This window comes from Nematolebias whitei, chromosome 9, assembly GCF_014905685.2.
Source record: "Nematolebias whitei isolate Nwh7 chromosome 9, NemWhi1, whole genome shotgun sequence".
Taxonomy (NCBI): Eukaryota; Metazoa; Chordata; class Actinopteri; order Cyprinodontiformes; family Rivulidae; genus Nematolebias; species Nematolebias whitei.
The window spans coordinates 42,095,593-42,106,585 of NC_056506.1; the positions used below are offsets into that span (position 1 = coordinate 42,095,593).

General features: G+C 36.4%; 1 protein-coding gene across 1 annotated transcript in view; it reads right to left on the reverse strand.

Annotated features, from left to right (window-relative positions):
* Positions 1-1,258: 1,258 nt before the first annotated feature.
* Positions 1,259-10,993, reverse strand: part of LOC119414740 (netrin-G1-like) — a 48,067-nt gene continuing 38,332 nt past the window's right edge. The window contains exon 4 of the mRNA XM_037681850.1: positions 1,259-1,557. Coding sequence (XP_037537778.1) covers positions 1,319-1,557 — 239 coding nt within the window. The 3' untranslated portion in view covers positions 1,259-1,318. The remainder of the gene's footprint in view (positions 1,558-10,993) is intronic.

Here is a 10,993-nt window from a genome sequence, read left to right on the forward strand (position 1 = left end):
GATGCAGGCTTTCAGCAGAAGCAGATCAGAAAACCTTCCCCTCTTACCATTTGATTCGAGGATTAGATCTGATTACAGATTGGAGATGGACAACCTCTGCGACAGCCGTGCAATCTTCTTTTCTCCTCTTGTTAAATTTACATAAAGTTGATGAGATTTTGGCTCGGGATTCCTTCGATTCTCCCATTCCACGAGCATAACAGGAACGTGTATTATCAGCAGCCGGTGCTTGAAATGGCCAACAACTGGAACTGATAGCTTTAAAAAATCCTTTAAAAATGACATTCAGCTCTTGTCATTCGTCTGCAGCTGTCCACGAACAATACACAGTTTTATTCTTCACACCTTGTCATAAATGTCATGTTTCTGTCTAGTAAAATGATCAACAACAAGACAAATACATGTTCTTACCTTTGAGCTTTGGTGGAAGTGTATTGTGTGTGTAGTAAACATAGTTCTGAAAGCAGCTCTGCGATGAGGACAAAAAAACACAACCAACGTCCTGACTTAGTCCACGTCTACTGAAGGACACAGCAATAAAAAAAAACAAGCAATACATGTTTCTTTTCTGTAGCGTAGTCATGAAAATATCTGTTTTTATACAAAAATTAAATACAGATACAGTATGTTACAACTTTTTTCGGATATGGGTGAGCTCAAGCAGGACTATAAAGCCTCTGTAAAATAAAAGTTATACTGGACTGGCTCTTGTCAGAGGGAATTTATAATACATGTGCAGCATTTGGCAAAACAACGGACACCTTTCAGCAAAATAAAGTCACCAGGTTCACTAAAGCGTAGGGAGAGGAAAGTGAGGGAAAGAAGGGGAGGAGCAGAAGGAGGGAGGCAGTGAGGAATATATTTTTTAAAGATGTCCCTCTGATCATTAATATTCTACACGAACTTCAGATGATTCTTAGAAATTATGTCTAGTTTTTTTTTACCGTTCGTCATCAGAAAGTGGCTCATTCTGATCTGAGCTGAACCTCCAGTCTCTTTTTGATGAGATATTAGACAATATTATCACAAAGCGGGGGCGCCTACAGTGTTCATTTTCCTCGTGACGTTACAAAACAACAGCGTCTTCACCAAGTCTTTTATAAATCTCTCTACCGTTCAGCATGACACATCAGTGCACAATCCACTGCACTATTTTTATTGTCGCCCATGCACCGCCATGGCCTTGGATATACAAAAGAGTTGCTTATATTGTATGCTGAGCGCAACACATTCTTTGTTTTTATTTTTCTTTATCCGTAAGGTTGAAAGTTCAGTCTCAGCATTTGTGGTTTCAGTTGAGGATTTGGTTCTGGGACTCTCAGCAAAGCGAAACAATTGAAAGCGCGATCGCTACAAGAGAAAGAAAAAGCCGGTGGCCTATGGGGCGATGATGGAGCCCTGCCCGTCCAGACAGCTGGTCATCACACTCTCCGGGACCCTGGCAGCGAGCTCTCTCGCACAGGACGCCTGTGAAGCCGGGGGCACAGTGGCACCGCTGATGGTGGTGGCACGTGCCGCCATTCTGACAGCGCAGCATCGCGTTGTCGCACACCCGAGCTGCAGACACAAAACAGAAAGGGCAGCGGAGACAGGAAGGCGTGATTAATAGATCGCTCGGTGAAAGGGTCAGCAGAGAACATCAACAGGCAGGTTCACAGGACACGAGCTGCCTCCATCCTGCCCTGTCTGCATCACTCTGTACCCCCACAGCACAGAGAGGGTGAAACCAAGGACACCAAACAGATTTGGAACAGGAAGGAGGTGGATAATCAGGACACACAACAAAGGGCAAAAAAAGTGTATTTAATATATAAAAATGAAAAAAAAACTTGAATGATTGCAACAGAAAACAGACATTTTAAGAATTTATTATTAATATTTTTTAATAAATAACTTCAGGGAAATTCCTCTTGGTCATACAAAGCAACAAAGCAGAGCAATGAATAAATTTAATCAACGATGCATTTTAACCAGAGAATTTACATTTCCTGCGAAAATGCAGAGTGAATGCTTATTGCAGAAGAACTTGCTGAAAAACAGCTGAAATTAGCTAAAAATACATGCTGAAATAGAAGAACAAGCCTACATTAGCGGAAGAAAGCGGAAAGAAACATACTTGGTGAATTAGGTTTAAAGAAGCAGAAATTTGCACAAAAATTGGGAAATTAGCCAAAAAAAAACCCCGAAAAGAAGCTGAAATAAAAAATTGCTGAAAAGTAGATGAAAAGGCAGAAATAAGCTTAAATTGCCAGAAGGAAACTGAAAGAACTGAAATGAGCTAAATACATATGGAATTGGCTGATAAAGCTAAAATTTGCATCAAAAGAGCTAAATAGCAGCTGAAAGAGCAGAAAAAGCTGAAAGGAGCATAACAAGCTGAAATTAGCAGAAAGAAGTTAATTAGGCAGAAAGTAGCAAAAATTACCATGAAAAACTTGAATTTATCTGAAAACATTTTCATTCAACCTTTATTTATACAGGTTAGCCTCATTGAGCCACGAGGACTCCTTTACAAGAGGGACCTGTTCCAGACGGAACATATAAAGTACAGATAACAGTAAACAATGACAACAACGTACTCATATTTATTTATATACTTATACAATTTGTACTTGTACTTATACATGTAAATAAATGTCTAAAAAAACCTTTAATATATGTAAATAGTTTATTTTTTAGACATTTATTTTGAACAGTGACAGCTGTTTGTTAAAGCTTTGTCCCAGTTGTCACACAGGCACATTTATTAACTCAGAAATATATTTTTGTTGTTACTTTATGGAAAGAAAAATATATCAAGAGATATATCGTATACCATGATTTATTTTAAAATATTGAGATATTCATTTTGGTCCATATATAAAACAGCTGAAATTTGGTTAAAAAAAAAGAAAAGGCTAAAAATTAGCTGAAAAGGTAGAACAAATAAAGCAGAAAAAAGCAGAAAGAACATGTTTGCCCAGTTAGGCTGAAATAAGCAGAAATGAACACAAAAAAAATGAAAATTATCTGGAAAAAAGCTGAACTTAGCAAAACAAACAAACAAAAAAAAAAAAAACCCTGCAGAAAATAGCTAAAAAAGCAGAAAGAAGCTTAAATGACCAGAAACAAGTGGAGAGCGCACACTTTTGCGTAGTTAGGCTGAAAAAGTTGAAATAAGTGCAAAAATATGGAATTAGCAGAAAAAGCTAAAATTAGCATAACAACTTCTAAATAGTAGCTGAAATAGCAGAAAAAGCTGAAACTTGCAGAAATAACCTGAAAGGAGAATAACAAGCTGAAATTAGCATAAAGAAGTTAGAAGAAGTACAAAAATGTTGTAGTTAGCAGAAATAATCTTAAAGAAGCACAAAACAGCTGAAAAACAACTTAAATTAGCTGAAAGTAGCTGAAAAAATGTTCAAATTTGCACAAGGAAGCTGAACCTGAACAAAATGTGAAAGGAGCAGTAAAAGGTTGTAAACAGATCTAAACATCTGAAGGATGTAAAATGAGATCAATTCATTTTCTGAGAGGAAAAAAAAGGCAGAAAAGGCTAAATATTTCAAAAAGCTAAAGTCGTACCAATACCAAAAATCTTAGCACCCTTCTCCTGAATGAGCTGAATGTGTTTGACATATGATTTCATGAAATTGCACAAAAATTGTGGAACGATAAAGATGCCGAAAAACTTACGAAAGAAAATGGATCACAGTGTGAATGCTTCATAAACAATCAAAACGGTGTGAACCAGGAACCTCTTATTTCAGTGGCCACCAAATACTGCTTTATTTGAACGTATTGTGATTAGGAAAACATAAGATCATATTCACATTTCCAGATAAAAACTCACGACTCAATTATCCCAAGAAGCCTTTCTATTGGCAGAGGTGAAATCCAGAAAGAGGTAATATTTGCACAGAGATTTCAGTGAAATTGGATCTCTCCGCCTGCATAAATAGTAATCACATTTTTGGTTTTCAGTAATGTGGCTCATGCATCTGAATAAACTGAACAAATAATAATTTCCCATGCCAAAATTGATTAAGAATGTGTTGGCGTTGCATCTAACTTAATCAATTCCTTCCTGTTTCCCTGAGTCATTGTTGCCGTTATGGGTTTAGCTGAAAATTCCACCTTTTGTTGTTTATGCATGTGATCGATGCATTTTCTTATTTTTATGTGCACATTGAAATATTAATAAGGATGCAGCCTTATGGGAAAATACCACAGCACTTCCAGTCAGTCAAACTCCTTACTTAAAATGCATCATGCTGCTGAGTGACAGATTCTTCTGTGTTTCTCCTATCACTGGCGCTAAAATAACGAGTCTGGCAAAACATCTTTTCACAAGAAACTGACCCCAAAACCTGACACTGATATTTTAGACAGATTACAGCATTTTCTACCAAACGTCTAAACTTTTCACAGAAGTATTCCAGGGTTGGGATTGAAATCAGGAAAAAATAAATCACCAGCAATGATACAAAAGCTAATCACAAATGAGCTACTTGTTTGCATGAAAGATGGTCGATGAGGATTGATAAAATATTTTTGAATGCGTTCGAGGCACTGAATGAAACTAACCTGTCTAAATAAAAGATGAAATGAATCGAATGTTACTGATGGTGACTTCCTTCTCTTTTATTGTCTGCCTGATAGAACAAGGGAGCATCTTTACATATTTGATAGAGATACTATGCAAATTTTGCTCAAATTGAAGTTAGAAGCTAGCTTAGACTGCTCGTAAAACATTGCTATTGTCATTTTAATATTCTGAGATATTGTTGAAGTGTAAACAAATCACATTACTTCTGCACGTTTTTCAACATCTTTCTTGTTCCACAATGTTTGTGCTATTTCAACAAATCATGTATCAATATGTTCAGCTCTTTCATGAGAAGGGTAGGACTTTTGGTATTGGTGCATCTTTAGCTTTTTGAAATGTTTTGCCTTTTCTTAATTTTTTTTTTCATAGCTCATTTTACATCCTTCACATCTTTAGATCTATTTACAACCTTTTACTGCTCCTTTCACATTTTTTGTTCCAGTTCAGCCTCTTTGTGCCTTCTTTCAGCTACTTTCATCTAATTTTACTGATCTTTCAGCTGTTTTGTGCTCCTTTCTGATTCTTTCTTATCTTGTGCTTCATCTAACTTCTAACTGCTAATTTCAAGTTATGCTCCTTTCAGCTTATCCTTGCATGTTTCCTTTATTTCAGCTACTATTTAGCAATTTTATTCTAAGCTAATTGCGCAATATTTGCACTCATTTAAACTATTTTCAGCTTAATTCAACAAAAATGTGCTCGCTACACTTCTGTCTGGTAATTTAAGATTGTTTCTGAATTTTTTAGCTACTATTCAGCTGCTTTTAGCAAAATTCTGCTTTTTTCAGATAATCTCCACTTTTTTGTGCTCGTTTTTGCTGCTTTACGCCTAACTAGGCACAATAGTACTCTCTCCACTTTCTTCTGGTAATTTAAGCTTCTTTCTGCCTTTTCAATTATTGTTCAGCTATATTTTTGCTAATTTCAGCTTTTTTAGCAAACTTACCATGTTTTGTGCTAATTTCTACTTATTTAAAGCAAATTCAGCAAACATGCTTTTTCTGCTTTCCTCTGCTAACAGGTTCTTCAATTTCAGCTACATTTCAGCATGTTTATAGCTAATTTCAGCTGTTTTTCCAGCAATTTCTTCAGCAATAAGCATTCAGACTGTATTTTCGCTGGAAATGCAGTTTCTCTGGTACTTCTTGACTGCCTGGAGTTACGTTGCTGCCTTGTCTCAAACCTACTGAAACTGTACTTGTCTTGGCAGAGCAATCTCAGATTTGATTTCAGGACTAGTCAAGACTGTTTCAGTAGGAATACCATTAAACTGCCTGTTCCTTGTCTGATTGTAAAAACTCCCCATTTTAAGTTTGTCCAGCTTGTAACTCAGTTCTCAGCCACATCAAACACACTTGGAAGTAATTGAAGGAGCCAAGAGATGAACAGAGACTGTCAGAGATCTTGTCAGTTTTGACAATCTTGCTGAGCTTTTCGGAAACCCTTTAGGTTTTAAAAGGTCTTACGTTGGTCTCAACCCCTACAAGTCTTGATCTCAGTCTCACTATATGCTAATCATGGTCTTGTCTTGCTCCTGAGCCCATAAAGTCTGGGACTTGTCACAGTCTTGAGACACGTTGGATTTTGTTTTAGTGTTCTTGACAAGATTAAAGCAGATGTCAGAATTTACAACCCCAGGGATATCAGCCTCCCAAATTATTGATCTGTGCACCTCACGATCATTAAAATCTGAAGGGTTCTTTATTTTCACGAATGAATGAAGAAGGAAGATGACAGAGAAGTTTTATAAGATAAAGATTAAAGGTCAGTAGCTATGTTTACATGCACAAAATTCTTTGATCGGATTGAAACATATTTGTATTAAATAATCTGAATGTATCATTTACATGGGCACAATTCGATAATAATGAGCATTTACATGCAGCAGACTTTTATTCAGAATAGAAGTACTGACATGCACAAAGTGGTAAACTTCCCTTAAAAATGTTCTACTTCCATCATGATCGTAAACAAACCTGAGGGCCCAAAATGGACCCGCGAAAGGTTTTAATGACGGTGGAGACGTTACTGCACTCCCTGATTGAGCTACAGGTGATACAGATCATTTTGAGCTCTTTCAAAGTTTCGAGTAGAAATGTGTCGCTCACCGACCAGTTTTGCTTCCCCGACATATTAGCATCTAGTCAAGCGGAAATACATGAGGTAGACATAGATGCCACATGCATAATCAGGTCAGTTTTCCACGATCTGAATAAAATGATCAGATTAAGTGTACACTGTTCGGATTATGAATCGGCATAAACCACCCCTCTCATTCAGATTATAAATTCATTCGGATCGAGCTGAATCAGCTCAGAATAATCCGAATGGGACGTTTACAAGATGCATTTTATTCTGAATGGCTGTTTAATCCGATTACTTATGTCCATGTAAACATAGCTAGTGTCGTAGCATGAAAGTCTGATTAATATATGATGGTATTTTGCGTTACTAACTTAAAATAATAAACAGCCAAACTGCTTTGACCCAAGCCTGATCTGACTGCTGCTTTTTCTTCAGAAGATAAAAAAAAAATCATTTGTATGCATGAAAACAGACTTCTGTGCTCCAAACCCATCCTGAGAGAATTCAAACATTACTTGGCCTCTGTCAGTGATGTCACATAGGTTTATTTAATTTCTTAATATTATTATTTTACAGCTATTGGAAAAACATTTTATTTTTGTACTTTAGAAAAAAAAAAGTACTGTGGATCATTTCGGTGTGGGTTGTCTGGTCAACATTGTTGCCTGTGGCTAAACGGCACTCTGTTTGTCCTACAGCAACCCCTCAGGACGACAAGCTTTCTAAAACCATCTGCAGCCTCGATTAGTTTACTTTGCAAATGTTTATTCTTATACTGTACTTTGGGCTTTCATAATGGAAAAAAAAAAGAGAAAGATTAGAAACAAAACAGGTATAAAACAAAACAAATAAAAATAGGTAAACAGAAAAAGTCAAAGGGATAGAAAAACATGTAGACATTAGGTAACTGTTAGAACTTCCAGCATGTTAACAATAGTTTTTCCAAAGTTAGTCCAAAAGACTTCATCAGTTCGAAGAGCGGATAGTCGACTCCTCGGACTGGAAGTCTTTTGGATAAAAAAATGAAACATTTCAACAAGAATAAAACATCCAGAGGATCTGACTTAACTATGTTAATTTTTTCTACCTGGATTATTGAGCATGCGTCAGGATATGCTGGAAGTTGACATGTCTTTGTTTTAATACTAAAGTGCCAGCTGTCTTGCACATTATAATACCAACTGGATAAAAATATATTTTAGCCACATTTTTTTCTTCTCAGAGGATTGGAAAATCGAATGTTATCTGCAGGGCTTAATTTGAGCCGTATCCTGCCAGGATAGGATCCGGGAACTCTCTTATTTTGAAAGGGTGTGTTCCTGTAACTGTTTGCTTGGCTCCGGTAACTCTCAGGCTTACTAATAATAAAGTTATGAACAAATATGACTGCCTTGTAATTACAAGGCAGTCATATTTGTTCATAACATAAACACTAATTTTAAACATAACAACCACTTACGAGCATACGAGCTGCTCCTTCAAGTAGCAATTCTGCATCTACACTTAAAAAAAGCTTCGCCCCTAAAAGAGTGGTGGGGGTGAGTGCCGAGCTAACCAGGCAGTCGTACGTGGGCAGGTACTCACAGGTCGCCGCCACAGATGGAGGAGTTGGGCTCGGAACCATCAGGTACAGCAGCTTTGAATGTTATCAGCCATTAAATGTCCATTATTTGTTGTTATCATCCCCATAGGTTGCATTCAGTCTACCCCTCCTACTTCCTAGTAGGTTTAAAGGTACATTCTTATCGATAAAAATATGCAGCCTCACCCGTGTTTTAAACCAGAAGTTCTTTTTGTTAGCTTAATTTAACCCTTTTCCTAAACCTAACCTTACACCTGACCCAGAGCACTGACCCTAAGCGTAACCTCCAGAGCCTCGAGCCTTAACCTAACCCTAACCCTAAACTTAACCCACAGAACCAAGACTCTTAACCTAACCCCTATTATCAGCGATAAGAACATACCTTTATACCTACAAGGAGGTAAAGGAGGGACAGTCTGAACGCAGCCTATGGGGATGATAACAACTAAAAACTGCCATTTAATGGCTGACAACATTCGAAGCGGGTGTCAAGTAAGGGGGAGAGGGGAGGATGCTTAACAGAAGCAGCGTGTTTACAAATGTAGGTAAACATGTTTAACAACCCGTTAAAAGATACCAAAATGCAGCAAATTTTCAGATGCAGTCTGGGTCACCTCATGCCTTTGTGTTGTTCTTGTGCCGTCCTTGAATTCATTTGATTTTTTAAAAAAGTTTTCTGCCACCACAGTGTTTTATTTTTGGTTTAATGAAAACAATTTTTTATTTTTTTGAGGTCCTCCAGGCTTGTCTGCATTTTTGGTCCAAACCGTCCTAAAACCATAATATCAGTTTAATCAAATACTGTTGTGTTACCAATAAAAAGCAGAGTCTGGAAATATGAGTGCCAAAAAAATAAAATAAATAAAAAATGGAGGCAGAAGGCTGAATTATTATTTTTTTTTATTTATTTTTTTTTAACTCAGGGCACTTCCTGCCAAATCCATCTGTATGAAATAAAACTCAACTTTCTGGTTAAAATTTCATCTTGAAAACAACAAATCTAATGAAAACATTACAGAGTTGTTTCAATAGATGATAGGACTTAGAGCCACACAGAACATGATGTAACCACTTCTGCAGGATTCAAAATCAGAGATAAACACGAGATAAAATACAATCACATTTTTTTATTTGCATTCTTTTGTTTTATACATCTTTAGTTAAAAAAAAAATTGCTTTTGGTGACATCATTCGCTCTTGAGCTTGTGCTGGCAGCACGTGTGTGTGTGCTGCACACACCTCTCAGTCAGTTGTATGAGTTTTTAACAGTCTAACTGTTGTGACACATCCATCCTCAGGCTTCAGTGCTACATGAAGCAAGAGGGTGAAAAATCTTCACAGCACCAGCACAGCAGTGACAGGAAGGACAAACAGCTGATGCAACGGGAGGATATGGGTTCTAAATGTCATTTTATCTTACACGCTGCATTAACCAGATACACACTAGATAAGCTTATTGTGTCAAATAGAGCACATAAGGATTAATCTACTGGAAAGCTAAATATTGTTTTACATGTTCATTATACTTCTGCGTTTTTACAGTATCTGGTACTCTTCAAATGCAGTTTTCTAATCCCCTCATTTAATAGAATGAATGTTTATGAAGCATTCACACTGTTGTGAACAATTTTTCTTCCGTACATTTTTCAGCATCTTTCTCGTTCCGCAATTTTTGTACTATTTCAACAAATCATATGCCAGAACATTCAGCTCGTTCAGGAGAAGGGTGCTCTGACTTTTGGTATTGGTGCAGCTTTAGCTTTTTGAAACATTTAGCCTTTTCTGCCACTTTTTTTTTTCCCTAGAAAATGAATTGAGCTCATTTTACAGCCTTCAAATCTTTAGATCTGTTTACAACCTTTTACTGCTCTTTTCACATTTTGTTCTGCTTCAGCTTTTTTCAGCTTCCTTATGCAAATTTAAAATTTTTTCAGCTAATTTCAGCTGTTTAGTGCTCATTTCAGATTCTTGCTAACTACAATATTTTTGTGCTTCTTCTAACTTCTTTCTGCTAATTTAAGCTTGTTATCCTCCTTTCTGTTTATTCCAGAAAGTTTCGACCTTTGCTGCTATTTCAGCTACTATTTAGCTGTTTTTATGTTAATTTTAACTTTTTTTGCTAATTAAGTTTTGTTGCACTCATTTAAACATTTCAGCCTAATTCAGGAAAAAAATGTCCTCTCTCCACTTCCTTTTGGTAACTTGTGTTTTTTGTTTATTTGTTGTTGTTTTTTTGTGTTTTTTTGCTACTTTTCAACTGTTCTTTGTCCAATTAGGCTGAAAGGAGCAGAAATGAGGAGAAAAAAGTGGGAATTACCTGAAAAAGGTTGAAATTAGCAAACGCTTTCTTCTGCTAATTTAAGCTTGTTCCACATTGTCAGCTACTTTTTTTGTTGTTGTTGCATATTTTAGCTAATTTCAGCTGTTTTCAGATAAATTCAAGTTTTCATGGTAATTTCTGTTACTTTCAGTTTAATTAAATTATTTCTGCTAATTTCAACTTGTCATTCTCCTTTTAGCTTATTATGCTAGTTTCAGTTACTTCAGCTACTATTTAGTTGTTTTTATGCTATTTTTAGCTTTTCAGCTAATTCTTCAATTTTTGCACTCATTTCAACTTTTGTGTTCTTTTATGCTTTCTCCTGCTGACTTGTTCTACATTTTCAGCTACATTTCAGCATGTTTTTTTCCGTTGTTGTTGTTGTTGTTGTTGTTGTTGTTGTTGTTGTTGTTGTTGT